General features: G+C 43.3%; 1 protein-coding gene across 1 annotated transcript in view; it reads right to left on the reverse strand.

The window, feature by feature from the left end:
* Positions 1–417: 417 nt before the first annotated feature.
* Positions 418–23,316, reverse strand: part of LOC136854424 (uncharacterized) — a 66,859-nt gene continuing 43,960 nt past the window's right edge. The window contains exons 5-6 of the mRNA XM_067130720.1: positions 22,917–23,032; positions 418–3,653 (exon numbers count right to left, since the gene is read on the reverse strand). Of these exons, the coding sequence (XP_066986821.1) occupies positions 2,597–3,653; positions 22,917–23,032 (1,173 nt within the window). The 3' untranslated portion in view covers positions 418–2,596. The remainder of the gene's footprint in view (positions 3,654–22,916; positions 23,033–23,316) is intronic.

Raw genomic sequence — 23,316 nt, forward strand, 5'->3', positions numbered from 1 at the left:
GATTAACTTATTTAAACTGTAAGAGATATAGAAAATACACTTCCACACCACAGGGACAAATACCTTGTCAGTAGCTTTGTAATGACACTGAATGATGTATCAAGTATGGGCTTCCACCCCATCTGCAAGATACTCACTCAGGAGAATAATGGAAGCTTCCAAGAATAAGCATTCTGGGTGCATAAGTAAATTACGGTACTCTCTTCATGACTGTACGAGCATTGGAATATTGCTAATATACTTTATTCCATATCTGACACGTTCTTTTTTTAGCAGGACCAAACCACAGATAAGATAATTTAGGTTTCCTGTCCAATCAGCCTATACAAAAAGTAAACAAAATACAGCCACCCCACAGCCTCTCTATATTTGCAAATACATATCAAATGATACAAGGAAATAAATTTGAAAACTGTGTTTAAATGATTTATTATCACACTGCAATATAAAATTACCTATTTTTACGCCAATTCTTTAAAATTTGGAGGAAAAATGTGTATCAGCAGGAGACTAATAATTCTGGTAATCAAAAGGTAAAAATGTTTTACATACAGTACTTTCATTTAACTTGAGAACATTTAACACACAATAAAACCTATTTCATACATGTAACAATTAGACAAATATTACAGTTAGAGGAAAATGCAAAAGAATATGAGATGTGAAAAATCTTTATAAAAAAGTTACCTTGTTTAACAAACCTGAATAAAAAAAAAAAAAACACTGGCAGTGAAATAGCTGAGCCCATTATGTACAAAAAATTAGGAACACTCCAACCTCAGCAAGAGTTGGATAAATAAATTAAAAATGCACACAAACAACAACTGTTCTAACCCATTTATACTACATTTAAATCTAGAAAAACTTGCTATCCTTTAGAAAAACAAATGCATTCATGTCGACTAGCAATCCCCCTTCCCCCCAAAAAGAAAATTTAAAATACTCCCTATGAACTTAAGTACATTATTTTGGTCCCTTACTTGAAGATTTGAAAACTGAAAAATGAACAGCTTCTCTTCAAAAGCAACAACAGTATAATCATAAATATATTTGCCTGAAACCAAATTTGTAACAGTGATTACAAGTACAAGACAAATACGGAAAAAAGTAAATTCCTGGCTTCAGTTACAACCCATTGGCAATTAATAAATGAAAGACAAGGTTCTATAGTATTACATAACTAAAAAGTGACTGAGGCAAGGCCACTGGACTTCACTGTTATATGGATGCTGCAGTTCAGATAATGCTAAAGTTGTATAATTTCTGTGGCAAAAACTTGAGATACTTTGTCAATCAGTTTTTCAAAGTCCATTGTAACTGGCAAACAATCTACTCAATAACTATTACTGAGTCTGAAACCAATAATGCTTTACAATCATTTACCTAAACCTAGATCAATTAAAACTCAATTACAATAACGGCAAAATCAATTTTGATGCAAAAATTCCATGACAATAAAATTGACATCCAATGGATAGTAGTCCATACAAAATACCAATTTTCTAGAGAAAATTTTATGCCAAGCCAATCTGCTTCTAATTAAAGATATCAAAACAGCACTACAGGCTACAACATACTGACATTGTTTTCATCTGACTTAGATTATAAACCAACATGGTTACATCATGATAAGTGACAGCAATGATGCGTGAAGAAATAATGCCTTAAATATCTCACTTAAAAATACTGTTACCAAGATTTTATATCGAGCAAGTCACTTTCAACATACAATAGAAGACTGCCTGTATGTTAAATTCTGAGATTAAATAACATACTGAGATTAAATTTCTATCTAAAATTTTTTTGTAGAAACCAGTGCAAAGTAGCCCGACATATGTATTACATTCTGGATGATGGACAAATTTGTCAAATTGTAAGATATTTAAAAGCAGACATCTTGCAAATCAACTTACCACAGTAAATCTCTTATGCTGTAAAGATGGGTAGTTACTATGAATTCAGCAAACCATACTAGTGCTTCACAACTAAAATCATGTCTACTCAGTTGAGAACTTAGTAACTATGGTATTTGCAATGCAAAACTTGAAAGGCTAATCTTCTCTTGCAAGATATAAAGCTTGACTCAAAGGCTGCCCCCATATGAAAAGTCATGTATGCAGGATTTATTGTTATACAGTACATAGCATATATTTGTACCTTTTAGAAACTCAACCCATCCTCAACTAGTCTAAAAACTAATTATTCCATGGCTTGCTTAGATGAAACTTAGCATTCCCTTTAGAACTGGGAGAATACACTTGTCATTACTTAAGATGAACAATTTGAAAGAACTTTAAAAAAACTTAATCTACAGTATATGTTAAAACAATCTCAAAAATAGTGATAACACTTGAGTACTTTTATTTTCATAGTTTAAAAACAATTGTTATACATTTCAGCTGTGAATAATACTGTTTCAAACAAATTCAGCAATAAATAAAAATGACAATATCATACCAATTTCTCTATTGTACAACACTGTTTGAGGTTTCTACACAATTTACTAACCTAAGGATTTACAATTATCTACAACTTGATTAAAAAAAAAATAATAATCCATCACAAAAACTTTTGCTTTTCTATCTTAAGCTTCATTTCATTTAGATCCAAAAATATTTACACCAGAATGTGAAAGAAGCAGAAACACAAGAAATCCATTAGCAGCAAAGCTCATTCCAAGAAAAAAAGCAAACCATGGACTACGGTGATTTCCAAAAGAACATAGCTTAGTATCATTACTAACTGGAACAACACTTTGTGTACGGCGCTCATGGTTATCAAAGTTTCTGCTATTCAGAGAAAAATTGGAGTTCTCACTTATATTCCCCATGGCGTCTTGAAACAAACAGGTTGTACTGCCAGTAGGTGATGGAGGGGTCTTTTGCAATGAAGATCCAGAAAAAACAGAAGCACAACTATACACAGACTGTACATCACTCCTTGCCTGTCCACGACCATAACTGCATTGTGATACAGAGTCAGAAGGCTTTATATTAACTGAGGGAACCCAAGATTTGTAAGCAGGTTCTGAAAACACTGAACCTCGTTCAAAGTCACCACAGACAGACCCATGACGTGAATTTGGAAGACTAAAAGGCCCATGACTACTAGTGTAAGGAGCAAGTCCATTAGTAAGAGATATGTACCCAGAACTCTGACTGGAGGACCGTGAGAGGGGAAATGTATGAACCTGGTTTTGGTGGATAGAAATAGGTTTGGGTACAACATGAGCGGCAAGTTCGCGAGTAGGGCTCATAGGACTACCCCAATAGCCACCAGCAACCCAAGATGACTGCGTTATATTTTTAGTACTAATTCTTGGAGGATTTACATTTCTCTGAATACAATAAGTATCACTAATTTTAGGATTATAACCAGGTTTGTCAGAGAATAAAGCTCGAGGTGAAAATGGGGTAGGGGGATGTATGTGTCCAGATTTGTAGGGAGTGCTAATTTTAAGGCTCTCTAGCCCAGAATCAATATTGGCATCTACTGATGAAAAATTACTTTTAGGGGGAATTGGAGTTGAAGTTAAATCTCGAGAACTAGGAGTAGGCATAGCTGTTAGATCTCTAAGGTCATCACTGAGACTAGCGTCAACTGTACGACAAGATTCATCGTGATTGGAACTGGATAGATCACTCCCCGCACTCCTGAAAAAAAATAAATGAAATGGAACATTAAAAATCATTCTGAAATCTACACAGGTTTCTAATGAAACCTAAAATAACATGTTATCAAATGTTGCAACATCAAGCTTTGTAAGAAACTCAACAGGGAGCCCAGCTCAATAACCAACTACAGTACTTAATATTACATACTACCCACATCCCAACAGAGTGAACTTGGCAACTTATATTCTCACACAGATATTCCTCTTGAGGAAAAACCCCTAATCTGCAATTACTTAATAATTTTGTAACGGGAAACCCCATACGGGGTAGTGCTGTCAGTGCACCTCATGTGGCACACTGCAGGCATTATTTATATAAGATTCTCTGCAGCATCCCTTTCGCCCCTAGCTGCAACCTCTTTCTATCCTTTTTGCTGTACCTCCAATAATATCCTCTTTCTTCAATGTGACCTTCCACTGTCTCCTAACAACTGTTTTACAGTACAACTGTGAGGTTTTCCTCCTGTTGCACCTTCTTACTGTCAATTTCCCTTCCAGTGCTGAATGACCTCACAAGTCCCAGCACTTTGCCTTTAGCCTAAATTCTACATTCCAATTTTAACAGGAAAATCTACATTCCAATTTTAACAGGAAAAATCAATCTTAACATATCTCCTCTGTAGCTAAGCATATTTTCAAAACTACAAAAACCCTATTAAAGGTTTGCACATAATTTGCATAAAAACTTTTAAAAAATACAATTGTATTAATTTCCTGCATATTAATATAATTTCATTTACAAATAACAACTAACTATACTTCAAAACAGATGCTCCATTACAGGTGAATGACAACCATTTAGGACCAACAAAGGAAATTAACTTTTAAAAGGCACTATTTTACTTCCCCACATACTCCATGGCATAACTGACTCATTCAAGTCCCAAATTATTCTCCTAAAACATCAGTGATCCCCGAATCTCTGACCTTTATTCATTTCTGTAAAATATTCAAGAGAGCAGAAATGATTCATTTCATGTCCTCAGCTGGGCTTCCAGAAGATTTCAGAAGTTACATAAGAACATATTCGCGGGAACAACATCCAATTTAGAAAGGAAAAACTAAACTGGGATATTCAGTTTTTTCAAAAAATAGAAAATTTCAAATGCCTAGCCATCCTATATATACTCAATCTACCAAAGCAAAGTCAAAACGTACTAAGATGATGTTGAGACCTTCCAACCAATATCAAACCCCACCCAACAAGGGGCTAGAAGCCTTGAAGACAACTGGGTAATATTTAAAAAATTATATTAGAACTAACTTAAGCCTCAGCAAGAAAAGAGAACAAGTAATCCCTAGAACACCAAAAGTGGTCATACTTCTTTATGAGCATCACAACTCTTAAAGATATTACAGCAATGAGTAGACTCCAACCCAGAAGGCAAACACATGAAAATTAGTCTATATTATTCACATGTCACAAAAGTAACCTATCAAAATATATTAGAATCAACAAAGAAATTTGATAACAGCTAGAATGACATTTCTATAAAAGCTGTATGGTTGTGAACCTCACCAAAGAAAGGCAAGACTGTTAGAATTTGCTTAATGCCTAGTACTCTGCTGTGGAATAACAAATTTAGTAGGATGTGAGTCAGCTACTGAAGAATAAAACGGAGCAATATATATAAAAAAATGTCAAAATACCAAATTCTATAGTCATTTGTATTTTTCCCAACATACAAACTTATGCTTTCATATATGGAGTACTCGCACTTAATGAGCTTCAGCTGTCACTGAATCACCTTAAAAAAATTAGAAAAAAAACTTAGGTTAGGCCTATGGTCGCCTACTACCCAGGTTGGCCTGAGCCTTCCATTGTGTACACCAGCTCATCTACAGCTATGCTCTGATCCATAAGAAGGGAGAGTTTGGGACTATGAGGGGTGGCATGAGGAGGGTAAAACTATACATATGAAAAATCACAATTTTTTTTTAAAGTTAACTGTATTTTTCCTAACTATACAAACCTGAGGTCCTTTACATTAGGAATTACTTTCAGCAAAGCTGGAAACGACCGTTGAACTTTCGAGCAAGGTGGTTAGGCAGTTAAACTATCATCCAGGAGGTGGGAGTCCTGCCTGCCCAGATGCAAACATTCCAATTTGCCTTTCGGCCCAGGCATCAGATTGGAGGGTGGCATGAGGTGGGCATGAAATGTAATGTAAAGGACCTCAGGTTTGTATAGTTAGGAAAAATACAATTTACTTTTAAAAAATTGTGATTTGTTCCAACATGATATACAAACCAGCGGTCCTTTACATTAGGAAGACTCACAGGTTGAAGGGAGGAATCTGAGAGTGTCTCTATGAACTGACTGGAGTTTGCTACTCCTGTGTTCCTGTCCTGGTCAATAGAGCAAGGGAAGGTAAAAATGCCTCTGACAAAATGATCAGGTTGTAAGAAATGCGAGATCAATTGTCAGACTTTTGGGTCCCTTTGCATGAATGAGGAAATGTCAGTTCAAGCAGAGTAGGCTAGGATGAACCTTATAGTTGGTGACATTAAGGCAAATACAAGCATTGGGTTTTGTCTTATTGTCGCGATCTCCTTCCTCCCCTTGCTAGAGGAAGGAGCAGGTTTGCTTCTATGTTCCTGATAGGAAATAGAACGGAAGCTCGAGTTGTATGCTTACCTGCATCAACTGCCAGATCCAGCATGTAATGGCAAGTCTGCCAAGATGAAGAGAAGGAAGAGAGGCCAGTCACCCCACAATAATTTTCCTATCCACAACCATACATCTTAGGCGAGACACAACCTGTCCTGTTAGCGGAGCCGGGTAAGCTACACAACTTGAGCAGCCATCAAAGGACCCAAGTAAAAAGTGTCCAAGGACTTGTGAGCAATATCCCAAAGGTAAAAGGAAGTGAAGGTGGTCTGTTGGGACCATGCCCCCACCTTCAAAACCTGTGGAACCTACAGGTTCTTCCTGAATGTGAGGGATGGACCAATGCTGCGGACTTTGTGAGCTCTCGGGCGAACCGTACCTGTCATCTTCTCCAGCAGCAGAGTACGCTCTCCTTATAGTCTCATGAAGCCAAAAAGAAATAATGTTCTTGGACACTTCTTTCTTGGTCGAGCAAGCACTAACGAAGTCGTCGACACTCAGGCCGGAGATGGCGAGTTCTCTTCAGGTAGTGCCGCAGCACTCTAACAGGACACCATAATATCTTGTCTGGATCATTACCAACGAATAGTCCTCTAGGGAGGGGATCGTGAAGGACTTGAATCAAGCGTCAGGGACCGATGGTTTCTGAGTCTTCGCTACGAAGTCTGGGACGAAATCAAGCATAACCGATCCCCATCCCCTTGAGTGTTTAACATCAGAGGAAAGTCCGTGAAGTTCGCCAACTCTTTTCACTGATGCCAGGGCAAGCAGGAAAATGGTCTTGAGAGTCAGATCCCTGTCTGACGACTCTTATAAAGGCTCGTATGGTGCATGAGTCAGGCTCCTTAGAACAAGAGTCACATCCCACACAGGGGGGGCTAAGGTACCTTGGTGAGCAAGACCTCTCGAAGCTTCTCATCAGTAGAGATCTACCCCTTTCAGCTGCAAGACTAGGCTGAGCGCAGCCCGATAGCCTTTTACTGCTGAAATGGGGAGAAGCTTCTCTCAGCGAAGAAAGACAAGGAAGTCCACGACCTGCTGAACAGTAGCTCCGACCGGAGAGATACCCCGTCCATGACCCCAACCATAGAAGATGGACCACTTTCCCTGGTATACCGCTGCAGAGGACTGTCTGAGGTATCCAGCCATCCCCGTTGCTGCATGACGTGAAAAGCCTCTCACTAGCAGATGGTGGATAACTGCCAGCCATGAAGACAGGGGCTGCACTGCCAGGTGATACCACTCGATGTGGGGTTGACACAGCAGGTTGGGCAAGTGGGCAGGTGCGTGGGTGGGGGGGGGATCTCTCTCTCTCTCTCTCTCTCTCTCTCTCTCTCTCTCTCTCTCTCTCTCTCTCTCTCTCTCTCTCTCTCTCTCTCTCTCTCCACCTCAGAAAGGAGAGCTAGCAGGTTGGGATATCAAACGGCCAGAGGCCATTTGGGAGCCACCAGAATCATCCTGAGATTCAGGTTGATCATCACTTAGCTGACCAACCTGCGAATCAGACAGAACAAAGGAAAGGCGTAGACATCGAGATTGTCCCACGGATGTTGGAACGCGTCCTCCACAGTGGCCCATGGGTCCAGCACAACTGAGCAGAAGACCTGAAGTTTTCTGTTGTGCCAGGTGGCGAACAGATCAATGACTGGACGGCCCCACAGGTTGAACAACCTTTCTGTGACTTCTGGGTGAAGGGACCACTCCATCCCGATTACCTGATTCTGGCGGCTGAGCTTGTCTGCCACTACTCCTCTTGCCTGGAATGTACCTGGCTGACAGCTCTACCGAGTGAGCCAGCACCCACTCGTGCACCTGCATTGCCAACTGGTGAAGCGGGAGGGACACCAGACACCCCTGCTTGTTGACATAAGCCACTACTGTTGTGGAGTCGCTCATCAATACCACGGAGTGTCCCATCACTCAATCCTGGAACTCTTGGAGAGCCAGGAAGGCTGCCTTGGGCTCCAAGATGTTGTTGTCTTGGTGCCACACCCCCGAAGTCGGCAACTCCTCCAGGTGTGTGCCCCATCTCCCGGTCGATGCGTCTGAGAACAGAAGCATGTCCGGAGTGGGAGTATGCAGACATACTCCTATTAAGATGTTCCTGTCGTCCATCCACCAATCTAGGTCCTCTCTCACCTCCTCGGAAAGAGGACTGAGAAAGGATTGGGGGTCCTGAGACTGGGACCAAAACTCCTTCAGTCTCCACTGCAGAAACCGAAGATGACAACGCCTATGAGGGACCAGCTTCTACAATGACGACAGGTGACTGATCACGACCTGCCATTGCCGAGCTGGCTGTTCCTGTCGAGACAGAAACAGCTGTGACGCCTTCCTGCTACTGTATCTATAAGCATGCCCAGGTACTTTATCCTCTGCTTGGGGTTGATCCGACTTCTCAAGATTTACTATGATCCTAAGATCGCGGTAAAACTCAAGGAACCGATCTCTGTCCTGTAGCAACTGCCCCGCTCACCAGGACCAGCCAATCATCAAGATACTTCAACAGATGTATCCCGTGCGAATGGGCCCAAGCTGACACCAGGGTGAACACTCTCATGAACACCTGGGGAGCAGTCAAGAGCCCAAAACAGAGTGCCCTGAATTGGGAGACCATCCCCATGGATAAAGTGAAGGTACTTGCGAGAGGACAGATGAATGGGTATTTGAAAATAAGCATCTTTCAAGTCCACCGTAAGCATGACGTCGCCCTCCCTGATGTAGGCGAGAACCAAGTCTGGTCAATGAAATGGTTTAGGGGAGAGAGGTCTAAGACCGGTCTCCAATCCCCCAAGGCTTTCTCTACGAGAAAGATCCAGCTGTAAAAGCCTGGGGACCGACCCAACATGACTTCTACAGCACCCGTGCTCAGGATGGCATGCGCTTCTTGCATTAGTGAGATGTCCTTCGGAGATCCAGGTAAGTGCGGAGACAGACCGGTGTGACAGTAAGGGGTGGCCAAGACTCGAAGGATAGTAGATATCCCTCCCGAAGGACATCCACTATCCAGGTCTCAACTCTGTATTGCTGCCATGTTGCCTAATGGCTCAATAGGCACCCCTCCCAACCTTTGGCAGCAGCTGGGAGGGGGGGGGGACGCCAACCCTAGCATTTCTCCTTCTTCCCCTTGCCCCTTTTACCAGACTGGAAAGCAAGCTGAAAGGGGCATGATTGCCCACCCTTTAAGGGGAAGAAGAAGGCTGTGTGTTCCCGCGGGATCCCTTCGAAGTCTGGGACTTCTTAGGGGCCGATGAAGTGCTAGCCTGGCCTGAAGGCCAGGCTGCGTGAAGACCCAGAGGTCTTAGCCATTGCTTAGTGGACAAAGCGGTCGCTGTCATTGGCCTGACACTTATACACCACAGCATCTACCAACTCCCTACGGAGGAGAGAGGCAGAACCCAGCAACAATCCATTCCGCAGGGTCACTGCTGACTCAGGTCCCAAAGACCTGGCGAAGTGAGAAAGAACAGTATCTCTTCACTTAAGAACCAGGTTGGCCCACAGGTTTGCCATCTGGTGGGGGAGGTAGGAGATGGCTCTACCTCCAGACTGGCACAGTCTCCCTAAGCGGAGTCCTCCCAGGTATGATTCTACAAGCCCTCGGAAGGGGCATTGCCGCCTAAGCAGGTTGACCCAGACCTGGTCCGTCTAGGCCTGGGTCTATCATTGCAGCAGCTTACTGCAGAAGGTCTCTCCCTTTCGCAGCAAGAGGCAGCAACCCTGGAAGCCACCACCATGGTGGCTCTCCAGGCAGTCTCCTGGGTGGATCTGTGGTCGTTCACAGTATCCAAAGTGACTGCCTGGAGAGCCACCATGGCAGTGGCTTCCAGGGTTGCTGCCAAAGGGAGATACCTTCCACAGTATGCCGCTGCAAAGAGAGACCCAGGCCTAAACAGACCAGGTCCAGGTTAACCTGCTTAGGCGGCAATGCCCCTTCTGAGAGCGTGTAGAATCGTTTCTGTCAAGGCAGAGGGGGAAGCAACTTGTCCACGCTGTTTGAACGAAGCGAACTGTCTTGCCTAGACACAAGACTACAAGTCTATTCACTTGGTCAAGAACCACCTCAGCAAGCATGGACCACGGCAGCCCCATCGAAACCTTGGGTTCCTTCTTCGGACCCCTGAAGGATTCGAGGCGCGAAGGATGGTCCACAGATGAGGCTGCGGTCCCTTCCCTGAGGTCGCTGTGCTGACAAATCAGTGCAATGACCTCTGCAAAAGTTCTCTTTATCTTGGGGTGTCTGCATCCTCGGGAAGAGGGCCCTCCAGTCCTTCCAGGGCACGGTCCTCCCGATCTACTTTCCCGGCAGGAGGGAGAACCTCTGCAGACCCCTGGGATCCTTCCTGCACTATGTGGGCGTACGATCTGGTTGATCCGAGAACCGAGCCAGGAGAGTAAACCTTTGTAGCCGAACTCCGGAGAGCGACTTGCCAGAGTTCCTCCTGTCTGACTCGTACCTCCTAGGGGAAGCCCAGGAGGTTGCGGGGACAGGCAAGGAGGATCAGGCACCCCTGCCGGTCCTGCTGATAGAAACAGCAGGAGCAGCGGGGCAAGAGCGGTCACCAACCCACGGTGATGACGGCAACTCGGGTCGAGGAGAATGCTTTCGCCTTCACGAAGCACTGTCCTCAGGAGAACAGAGAGGTTCACACGAACGTGACCAGCGACTGGGCGGATTCGAACGTGTGGCTGGCTGGTGAGAATTTGCGCTGTCCTCTCGACAGACCCCAGTCTTCTTTGAGGCCAGAACCTCGCAAGAAGGCTGAGCAGGGGACCTCTTCTCCATCTCGCCAGATGTTCAGAATCGAGAGGCCGAAGCACCTTGCTTAGCACTCGAGGAAGTGCCAGCAGGAAGAGCTGAGACACCTGCATGCCCGGGCTTTTTCTCTCGTCCTGTGCCCGTGTCGATATGGAGAGAGGTCTCTCCAGTACTGGTCCAGGGTGCCCGAGTCTCCTTGGAGACCCTGGTACTTGGGGCGGCTTCCGAATGAATGTCCGGCACAGTACCAGCCTTAGAAGCAGACTTCTTCGGCACGGCAACAGGTGTACAAACCGTGGTCTGCACATCCTCGGCTCCCAAAACGACTGACCTGGGGGTCAACAATTTGGTTCCCTGGCCTGCAGGCTGGGAAGAGCCGACAAGAGATCCCACTGCCTTCCCTGTGGAAGGATGCAGTCCCTTAGAAGTCCCAGGGTGAAAAAGAAGAGGAAGAGGTAGCAGACAACAAAACGAAGATGATGACACCTTCTGAAATCTCTTCTTCAACTTCTTTTTCATCATCTTCAAGATGGCGGTCAGGTCTCCCATCCAGGAGGGAGCAGCAGAAGACGCAGGAGCAGCCAGGGGGGGCCAGGGAAGCAGGAGCAACCCGGGCAGTGGACACGTCAACAATCGAACCAGCGGTGACCAGGGCAGGCGGAGCAGTGCGGGAGCCAGGGAAGGTAAGAGTCGATACATGAGTGGTCAGCACAGGTGGAGCATGAACAGGAGCCAGGAACTGGGACCAGAGCAGGGAATGAGTGCAGGTTGGCAACAGCAGGAGCAGGAAGAGTGATGTAGGCCTCACATGAGGTTACCATACTGGAGGGGCCTGCCAGGGATAGTGGGGCCAGGAAGCCAGGCAGCAACGGCACAGTATGAAGAGAGGCAGGCATGACTGTTACCTGGGTACCTAGGTGCGAGGCGACAGTCACCGGCATTTTAGCAAAGGAATTCAAAGTAACTGTAGACGTAGTGGCAGCAGCAGCAGCGTGGGTGACCACTGGAGAGCCAGACAGATGGGACAACGACAGGACGCCAGGTAGAACCAGGTGAAGTAAGGTCTGGAGCCTGCACACTGAGAGAAGCCTTTACTGCCAAACCTGAAGAACAGTTGGGTCAATGAAGGGAGTCTCTACTAGTTCTGGGGGGAAAAGATTCTCCCCTGGAGCGAGGAGCGGCCCCTGAGAGGATGTCCTGATCATCTGCTCTCCCAGGGCCTTCCACACCTGATGAAGCAAGTGAAGACGACGAAGGGGAGTCCTCACCTGAAGGAGAGGCAGCAAGAAAGGGAAGCTTGTCGGGAGGTAGAAACAATCCCAACAGGTCAGCCGCCAAGGGAGTCATCAGGGGGGTATAACCCTCAGATGACACCTTGGTGGATTCCCTCGGCAGTGTCTCCTCCCCTCAAACTTCACCCACTACTCGGCAGACCAGGAACAACACTCAAAACACAGCCAAGTACGTGAACACACACGCCCCCTGCAAGAAGAGCAAAGGCTTGTGGGTCCATGTCAATACTAGATTGAAAGCTATTACACTTCTTACTGCCCACGCCAGGGGGCACACACTGGGGGAAGGCGGGCTTAAGAGGTTTATCAAAGGCTTTCGTACTAACAAACAACAAGAAAAGGATCCCACCAGGGAAAATCAGCTCGAAGGAAGTCAGGGCAGAGAGCAAAGAAACAGGTCCACATCCGATGACAGCCAAAAGCAAATTGGAATGTTTACACCCAGGCAGGCGGGACTCCCACTTCCCGGACGGTACTGTAGTTAACTGGCTAACCGCCTTGTTCGAAAAATTCAACAGCCGTTTCCAGCTTCGCTGAAGGTAATTCCTAATGTAAAGGACCGACAGCTTACGGAAGCCGCACCTACTGCTCAGTTGAGGATCTCCTACTGTACAGTCACTACCCAACTTACGAGCAAGTTACATTCCAGAGCAAGTTACATTCCAGACAGCCGTTCTTATCTTGAATTATTCATTAGTTGGTTTTTAATAAGTAGTGCTTAATTTTTATTGATGTTTACGTTCCCGGATTAACTCAGGAGTCATAGATTATACTATTTTCAATGTATTTTTAAATCATGCAGTATTATAGAGAATTACTTTGGATTTAGAAAGGTAAAAAGAAAACAAAATTTTCATTCTTTAACATTAAAAATCTAGTATTTTTTCCATGCTTTGAAAGTTATAAACTTGGAGAGAATTTCGCAGCAGTGTCTGACATTGAATTCTCAATGTAAACAATGCACACTGCCATCTGTTGACAAAAATGCATAATAAACATTTCCTATGGGGAGAGGAAATATAGAAAATGGGAATTAATCAAAGAACGAGTTATCTGAAAGATAGAAGTAAAAATATTTTATGAGTATGTATGAGTATTCTTGTGATTGTAAGAAAACATGGTAGTTAACAAGCAGAGTACTCGGGATCTGGGAAGGGGTTACAGGAACATGTTCTTCCCCCTCATGTTCTGTTCTTTGCAAAAATTCTTACTAGCAGAATGGGTGCGCAGAGCAAAATTTTTGAACTAACAAATGGCAAAGGGGAGTGCTCCAAACACAATTTTAACTTGTGACCCTCTCTGTTCATATCTCCTGAAAGTTAGTAAAGTGAATGTTCGCAAGTAGGGTGGTGACTGCACTGTAGTGAATTTCAGGTCACCATAATGAAGTGAAGAAATAATGCAGCGAAGCTCCCTGAGGGCTTGATGCTCCTATATCACCTGTTGGGCCACGACTACTAAGCCCAAGGTGAAGGTGTCCAAGGACTTGTTTGCCAAGTCCTTGAGATAGTTGTTTCTTCCAGATCCATTTCCTCAGAACCTGGAGGACCGAGTGGTTCTTGAATGCTACTGAAGGACCCATCGCCCTGATGTAATGTGCCTTTATTCTGCCTGGGGGCAGGTTGCCATCTGGGGTGATCCAGCATGCCCTGATGATGGCTTCCCCGAGCCAAAAGGAGATAGTATTTTTCAGGATCTCCCTTTTCTCACAGCCCGTACTGATAAAGTCTCCTGCAAGCTGGTCTGCGGGGGCTGTACACTTTGGACAGGTTCTCAAGGACCTAACTAGGCAAAATAACATTTTGTCTTTGCCTCCCCCTACCCTTCCCCACATAGTCTTTCAAGGAGGGGACATAAAAATCTTCTGGCTGCCAGTCTGAGGTCAAAGGGTTCTGGGTCTTCGCCACGAATTCCAGTACAGGAGTTAGCCTGCGGGACAACCTTCCCTGGGCATGTGAGATGATATATGAGAAGGTATGCAATTCCCCTACTCTCTTGGTTGAGGCATCCGAGCCTGGCGAGGACCTTGGTCACATCCCACTCGAGGGGCTTGAGCTCTTGTGGGGCACACTTCTTTTCAAAATGTTTTACCACGGTTGACAGTTCCCAAGAAGCCGAGAGGTCTATGTCCCGAAGTCTGAACACTTGAGCGAGGACAGCTCTGTACTTCTTGATCAATCACAAAAAGGGCCTTCTCTTGATGTAGGAAGATGAGAAAGTTTGCCACTTATGAAGCAAACTAAGTGTGAATACTCCATATATAAAAGTGTAGATTTGTATTCAGTAAGGTACAAATACCATTTTCTTAGAATAGATGGGTCTTCAAAAATACTTTCTCAATTTTCTGTACAACTGAAGAAAATATGGACATAGGGTGTTTCTCAAGTTACTTTGTAATCAAGAATGATAGAGAATTTTAAGGAATTGCACATACTTAAAAGAAAATGGAAAGATTAGGGGTGGGGATCCATTGTTCTAGACCTACAAACAATCCTGATATAAGTTATGTTCTGATTACATTTGTTCATCATGATCTGAGCCAACATTAATCTTACATAAATCCTGCTACTTCTTTCCTTCATTGTTCACCTTTTCCTCTGCTCTTCTTTTTCATCACTTCTTTCCCAAACCTTATCCCTTTCATTTCCCTAGGCCCTTCCTTCTTATTGCTTATTTTGAATTATACTCATATATTTCTGCTTGGTACATTTTTAAGTTTCATTACTTTTTGAAGTTTACTACGCTTTTCTTTTGTGCAGGTTATTCATATCCTTGCATTTAACACACATTTTAATTTCTCCTTAACCAAATTCTTTCTTCTCAATTCCCTGTCATTTGTCCACATCTCTCATTTTGCCTTTTATTTCTGTGGTGTTCCTATTTGAAATTTAACCTTGTAGGGACTGCATTGACAAAGGAAGTTTGATGGGCATGCTGACACACACATACATGGATGATCTCAATTTAAGAACATCACAATGATTCACTTTCATATCAAGCTGGATGAAAAACCTTCCAGTGCAGAAGCAGCTGCATGACAGCATAAAACACACACTAACAGACAATCTTAGTTTTACACACACACACACTTAAGCATGTGAAATAGTACAATTTTTATAATTTGTATTTTTCATAACTAACAAACCTGCAGTCTTACCATTAGGATAAGTCTTCTAGCATCAGCTGGAACTGGTAAAAAATTCAATAGAATTGTATGTGCAAGGAATGGTGGCATCTGTCCTCTGTCATGAGGTAAGTGGAACAACCACCGACCCAAGCTGGGACTCGAGACGCATCAATATTCTTCCAACCCAGGTTAAACTGTCACAGGAGTGGTTAGAGGCAGGCCTTATATGTTAAGACTGCAGATTTGTTAGTTATGAAAAATACAAATTATTTTAAAAATTTTTTATTTATTCATACACAGAACAAACCTGGGGTCTTAACATTAGGATACTTACTCTTGGTGGGATGTAATTGTCATTAACTGACTGGAGGTTTGTCACACCTGGTCATTCTTCCCGTATAATAAAAACCTAAGAAAGACAACCTACACCTCTGAATCGGAGATATGTGCATAACTTGGGTTCAGACTTCTGGGTTTCAATGCAATGCCCAAGTTCATTGCATAAGCGGAAGGTGAAGAGCCATCTGTTCAAATAACAAACCGACGTAGCCACCTATGTAGGTTTGTTATCATCCCTCTCTCTCCTTGCTATAGAGAGGAATGTTCTGCTACTGAAAGGTAACTTCATTAATTAATGATTACTCTAACAGCATGACCACTGCACTCACCTGTATCATGCCCGTTCCAGCTCACGATGGAACAAACTTCATACCGGCCATAGGTGAAGAAGTTAAGTATATCTTAGTTTAACCAGACCACTGAGCTGATTAACAGCTCTCCTAGGGCTGGCCCGAAGGATTAGATTTACTTTTATGTGGCTAAGAACCAATTGGTTACCTAGCAACAGGACCTACAGCTTATTGTGGAATCTGAACCACATTATAGCGAGAAATAAATTTCTATCACCAGAAACAAATTCCTCTTGTCTTTCACTGGCCAGTTGGAGATTCGAACTCGCGACCAACAGTGGTAGCTGAGAACGGAACCCGCTCACCCAGCGAGGAACTCATAGGTGAAGAAGAGCACAGAAAAGAGAAAAGAAGAGACCAGCCCTCTCATTCATTTCACTTTCATACCATCATCTTAGGCTAGATACAAAACTGTCCCGCCAGAGGTACTGGATGAGCTACACAACTTGAGTAGGTACCACCAGACCCAAGGAAAAAGCGTCCAAGGACCTATGGGCAATATCCTTCAGGTAAAAGGAAGTGAAAGTAGTTTGGTGACACCATGAACCAGCATTCAATATTCTATGAACAGATAAATTCTTTTTGAATTCTACAGAGGAACTCAGCCCTCTAACATCATGCACTCTTGCATGAAGCAACTACTGATGATGAATATGCATTCATGATAGTTTCTCGTAGCCAGAATGAGATTGTATTCTTGGACACTTCCTTCTTGACTCGGCCTGTGCTAACAAAAAAAATCTTTGACATCCCAATCGGAGATGTCAAGTCCTTTTTAGATAAGCACTCAGAACCTTTTTAGATACACATGCAGCATTCTGACAGGACACAGCAACATTTTGTCAGGGTCATTGTCAACAAAGTCTCCCTTTACATGTTTCCAATGGTTGAGCTGGTGTGAGGGCCCAAAAGGTATCTGGACCTCAGCTCTTAAAATGAGACTCCCCACCCTGAGCTATGCCCAAACGGATGCTTCTGCAAAATGAAAGTATCCTTGAGGGAAAGTGCCTAGAGACACTTCCAAGCACAGTTCCAAGGTATTGCATTGACATATAAATTGGCTCTAGCACTACAGAAAACTTAAGCGCAACCCCCAAGCTTGTTGACACAAGAATCTTAAGTACAGTAAAGCCACTTGCTACTGCTGTAAGCCAGCACACCCAGGTGCTTACTCTCTGCTTGGGGAATAGTAATAACATCCCATAGTTTATCACCACTGAACTCAGAAAAGTTTGTCCTATGGCAACATACGGCAGCAAGTTCACCAGAACAACAAACCCAAACCCTTCAGGAGACTATGAACCTTATGAAAGAGTACAAGCTGACACAATTGTGGATTTGTTGTAAGATTCTGGGGAAAAGGCAATCAGAAGTCCCAAACAAAAATCTCCCTGACAGTAAATTGTAGGTACTTCCCAAAGGGCAAAGGATGTGTATCTGAGAAAATATCCATCCTTCAACCTCCTCAAAAGAAGAGGTTGCTTCCCGTCAACTTTTATCGTGCCAATCCTCAGCACCACACACAATCCTACTGAAGGTTAGTTCCCACTGTGAGCTGGAAGCAAAGCGAGGGAATGGACCAGGAAAGGAGTAAGAGGTATTGGAGCTCAAAAGGAGAGAAGTAGGTAACCTTCCCATGGCATATCTACTCGTCATATAATTGAGAAAAGTCATGTAGAAATGACTACAGGCATCCTCTTACAAACAGCAGTAAAAAGGAAAAGAAGGCTACCTTCGCATTCTCCCTCTTCCGTCTTTCCCTTACCACTTTATAAGCCCGGGAGTCTAAACGGCACTGCCTGGCAAAGACAGGTGATGTTATTCAACCTCGCCAAATCGCCACAGCCTCTACTTCAATCCCAAAGCCGGTCCAATCCTTGGTGCCAAAATTTGCCTAGGGACTTGGAGACAACATTGTATCCCACCTCCCCACACGCAAATCTGCTCCCAGGTAGTGGTCTGGTGGGACTAGTAGCCAAAAAGGTCTGCCCCAAGATAAGAAAGCCCCTTGACCGTAGACCCTTCCTTCATGTCAGCCCCCTTCAGAAGATGCTACATTTGCTGTGAAGGACCAAAGTTACCAAACTAAAACCTCCTAAAACATAAATGGTAGACAACCCTAAGTCACTACCATCACAGTCGAGAGAAAAACTCTCCTCTTTGGAGACAGTCTAGCAAGAGACTACCAGAAACTGGGCAAACCTGTGATGTCAGTTTGATATTGTCCAAGCAAAGGAGCTGACCAGACTTAAATGAGTTCCGTGTACAGCTACAGTTGAAATTATGTGGGCCCAAAACACCTCCAGTAAACTGCGAGCAAGACAAATGAATGACAGGCTAGGCTCACACAAAGTCTGACAACGTGCAGAAAATGCCCAGTTGTGTCCTTGAACAATCAGCACCTGCACCTTGGTATCTGACCCAAGGTGCACAGGACTTTAGGTCCCTCAAGGCAGTGAAATCCTGAGATGCCCCATCCACAGGAGAGGGAACCCATCAAAACCCCCAAAGGATTATCTAGTCCTTGGGAGTACAAATTATTCAATTCTAAGACTGTCACAGGTGCATGTTCCTTCATGAAAGAGATTGGAAGAGAGTGCAAAAATTTGCTACCCTAGCCCCGATGCCTATTCTACCACTGTATCTTGGAAACGTCTCAAGAACAGGTAATAGGTGAATGGTCCCTAGCACCCTTGACCAACCTGATATGGCTGCACCTCCTGCAGGTAAGCAAGGACATGGGCAGTCAACAACCTGGGTTCAAAACATGTCCAAGGGTTGTAGTGTGTGTACTCGCTCACAAAACATGAACAAGGGCTGTCCATGATTGTGTCTAACCCCTCTAAAAGCCTAATCTTTACAAAAAAGGAGGGAATGGGGAACCTCCTCTATTGACCCTGAATGTCAGGACTGCCCCGTCCTGCCACTTCCCTAGGGGGAGAATGAACAATTGTATGCTCAATCCTTGCATGCACATGCTGGTTCATTGTCAAGGGGTCTGGGTCAGCAGTCCAAGAACCCTGCCTGGACTGGTCATCCACACTAACTAGACTGGTAGTGGTACCCCAGGGGCAAAAGGATCTAGGGGGCATCTAATGGAAAGGACAGCGGGTTCCGGACAGGTGGTCCAAGACCTTTCCCAAGGGGGAGAATGAGCAATTGTATGCTCATCCCTCCATGCACATGCTGGTTCACTGCCAAGGTGATCCAAATCAGCAGTTCAAGAACCCTGTCTGGGCCGGTCAGGGAAGCTAACCGGAACAATAGTGGTACCCCAGGGACCAGAGGACCTAGGGGCATCCAATAGACAGGATAGAGGGTCCTGAACCAGTGGTCCAAGGACCTTGAACAGACCAACAGCACTACTACCAGACCAATAGTCCAAGGACTGATCAGACTAGTAGCCTCACTATTGGACCAGGGGTGTGCGGACCCTGATTGGACCAGCGGTCTGAGGACCTTGAGCGAACCAGTAGCTTTGCAAACCAAACCAATACCAGTACCCCAAAGACCCAGGAGTAGCAGTTGCATAAAACAGAGGGTCCTAGACCAGTGGTCCAAGGACCCTGATCAGAGAGGCAGCCTTGCTATCGGACCAGCGGTCTAAGAACTCTTGGACTAGTAGCCTTGCTAACCGTACCCAGAGAACAGCAACCTTCCTCTTCCCCAACCTGAAAATATCAAAAGAAAGGTTAGGAGGTGAAGGAAATGCCACAATACCCATCACTACCGAGCAACTCGATCTGTAGATCAAGCCTGTCGATAGTTAATGAGCCACACAACCAGGTTGCACTACCCAATCTCTAAAGGGTACTGGCCATACAAACATGAAAGGACCAGGAACACCAGCTCATCGCTTCACAAAACTCAATTCGAATGAGCTGCTCAAACCCCTCTCTGTGCAATCCTGAAGGATTGTGGCAAGAAAGGTTGAAGTAATTACCTGTTACTACAGTCATCCGACCATAGAAAAGCAGGGAGAACACTCCTAACTCATTGCCACCCACAAACCCAAACCGTAAATAAGGGAAATGAAGAGCGAACAAGGTTTACGAAGGGTCAGGCACTCCTTTCTCTCAGAGAGAAAGAGAATTCAACTCATAGCAAACTCAAAAACTTAGAGATAAGATGATGAGAACCTCAAGTCTAAGGGAACGGCACTCAGTGCCAGCCCTGCCCAGGACGTCAATCACTGACAGCTATGAAGACTCCCCAGCCTAGCCCAAAAGGAAAGGCATGCAGAAAGAACCTTATTAAGCTTTCGAACACAGGCAGACAGACTCCCCCACCAACTCTAACCTTGCAGCCATAGTCAGAGTGGAGGTGAGGTTCACGAATGACACAAATGATGATGAAGGGAAGGAGAGCGCCTCTATCCTCTTTCCATCACTCTCAAAATCTGCTTCGTATGCAGTTGCTGAGAATCACAAAGACTAAGCCACAGAGATCAGAGTAATATGGCTACATATCCTATTCTTTCATGAATACAAAATTCTTTAATGAATACATGGAAAGGCCACTATAGCAGGATTACCTTCAATAAAGTAAACCTTACCGCAATGGAACTTCCATGTGGCTTCATCTACTATACCTGAAAGGTAAAGTTATTAATATCGGAGAACGATACAGCTGTTGTGCAACTACCAGAGCTGTTGTGTGTTCAGTACAAACAAGTATTCATATATCAGCAAGGAAAAACCAAACCCAATTCCTTGCTAGGATGCTTATTTGACCAATAGGTGTGAACATATACAATACAAACAGTCTAAAACAAAAAAAGGAAAATGAAGTCACCACCCATTTTACGAATGAGTTACAATCCGGACGGCACTTCGTATCTTGAACTGTTCGTAAGTTGGTTTTTAATTAGTGCATAATTTTTTTTTATGTTTACATTCCCGAGTTAAATCAGTAGTCATAGAATATAATGTTTTCACTGTATTTCTCAATCATGTAGCATTATAAAGGATTACTTTGGATGTTAGAAAGGTAAAAACAAGAAAAAAAATTTAGATTCATGCAACACTCAAAATTTAGTATTCTTTCCACGCTTTGGAAGCTATGAACTTGGAGAAAATTTCGCAGCAGCAGTGTCTGTTAATGGAAGTTCACAAAGTAAACAATGCACACTACCATCTTTTGACAGAAATGCATACTAAATGTTTCCAATGGGGAGGAAATATAGAAAATAGGAATTCATCAAAGTCCGAGTTAAATAAAGATGCTAGAAATAAGTAGGAATATTTTATGAGCATGAACAAGTATTCTCTTGATTGTAAGAACAAATGGTAGTTAATCACGAGAATACTTGGGATAATCAGGGAGAGGATTAAAAGAACAGTTTTTTATTTCTTGTGTTCTTTTCTTTGCAAAATTCTTACTAGTTCATGCAGCAGCCATATCAATAAGATAAAGATGAATTAATGGCAACATCCTTCTATCTGTAGATCTATCGCAAAACTGAAGAGAGGAAGGAATTTATAAAAGATTTATGGTATTAGAGACAATAAACAAACAAGGGAGTAATAGAACAAGCAAGGGAGCCATTACAAAGACGAATCCCACCTACTAGTACTACTATGAGCATAATAGGTGCACAGAGCAAAATTGTAATTTGTGGCCGTCTGTTCATAAGTAGAGTAGTGAATGTACTCAAGTTTAATCATCAAACGTTCAATGGCAAGTCATGAGAGAGTTCTGAGAGATCTGAACTCGACTACGGCTGGAAACAAAATGGATCGTCAGGTGGGCGGGGCTTCCTCCTGTCTGCTGGTAGTTAAGTACCTTGTCAAAAAAGTTTAAGTGGCCGATCCACCTTGCGTTCACAAGCTTAACTCAATGTAAAGACAAAAGGTATGTATTTGTGTAGGATCAAAAAGCTTTTTTTTATGATTTAAATAAATAGACTATTTACTAAGTTTCATAAAAAAAGGATTCTTTAATACAACAGCTCTCCAGCTGCACCAGTTTATTCATTCCTGAACGACAGACCCCATCATGAATACCTCAACCTTGCTTTATCATCTTGCAAGGTTGCATTTTCCCAAGTTAACCTGTCATGAAGAGTGTAGGATAGGAGGGAGGGCACCAATTGTTGATTAATGTGTTTGCATGAAAAAAATGTTTTAGCAAAACTACCCTATTTAGCAATCTGTATTTTTCCTAGTATACAAACCTAACTTTCATAGTTAGACGGAGTACTTAGAGCACACTGAGCTCAGTATTCCATCCATCTATGAAAGCATAGGCTTGTTTTCCCATCAGAACAAACGTTTGTCCACTGCAAACCTAATTTATAAATAGCCTGTATCACGTTTTACAAAGGAAAAATGACAGATATATATATACAGTAAAAGGGGATGTACTAGTTAAGAACCCTCTACTGAAGGAGACAGATTGTGAAGTAAGTATGGCCAAATATGTACAGAGCTACAAAGTCAGTACAGTATTAAAGATTCTTCCCCACATCCCTTCAAACCACATGAGCAATGTCCCCACCTAGCTGTCAACAACTTTCTCTTAGCCCACTCATTCAAGTACAAACCCTCCATAAATTACTTTTCTCAATTAGAAAAAAAATCACAATATTTATTTTTCTTTCTCAAAATTAGCCAGAATGCCTAGACCAACCACTAATGGTAGTTATACATAGCTCAATATTTTTACTATCTTGTCTCAAACAGTAGTCAAAGAGATGAATCTCTGGCAAATTAAGGGCTCTGAATTTATGAATAAAAAATTATGAAACATTAGACAAGAACTCACTGTTTACGAACCACATACTTATTCAACGGTGGTTTAGTCATTATGAGGTTGTTGAAACTCCTGGGAACCAACACTGTCCAAACAGTTAATAACAATGCAGCTGACGATATTAGAACCTGTTGGGCAACAACTTTATTAGTAATTGCATTATAACTGACGAAGGTTTAGGATATCAAGTAAAAGCTTTTTATGTAAAAAATGTAACCCTTACATACCATTATTAATGTCTCTACCTCAGACAAAAAGCAACAAACCTCAAATCAAGCATACTGGTTAAATACACCTTGAGCTTGCATTATGCATAACATAGGTTCAATTACCTTGTACAAATTCTGGTGTGCAATTCCATGGATCTTATAAACACCCAAGTCTGCCTTCAATCTGATATGGTAAGCAGATT

Source organism: Macrobrachium rosenbergii, chromosome 29 (assembly GCF_040412425.1).
Source record: "Macrobrachium rosenbergii isolate ZJJX-2024 chromosome 29, ASM4041242v1, whole genome shotgun sequence".
Taxonomy (NCBI): Eukaryota; Metazoa; Arthropoda; class Malacostraca; order Decapoda; family Palaemonidae; genus Macrobrachium; species Macrobrachium rosenbergii.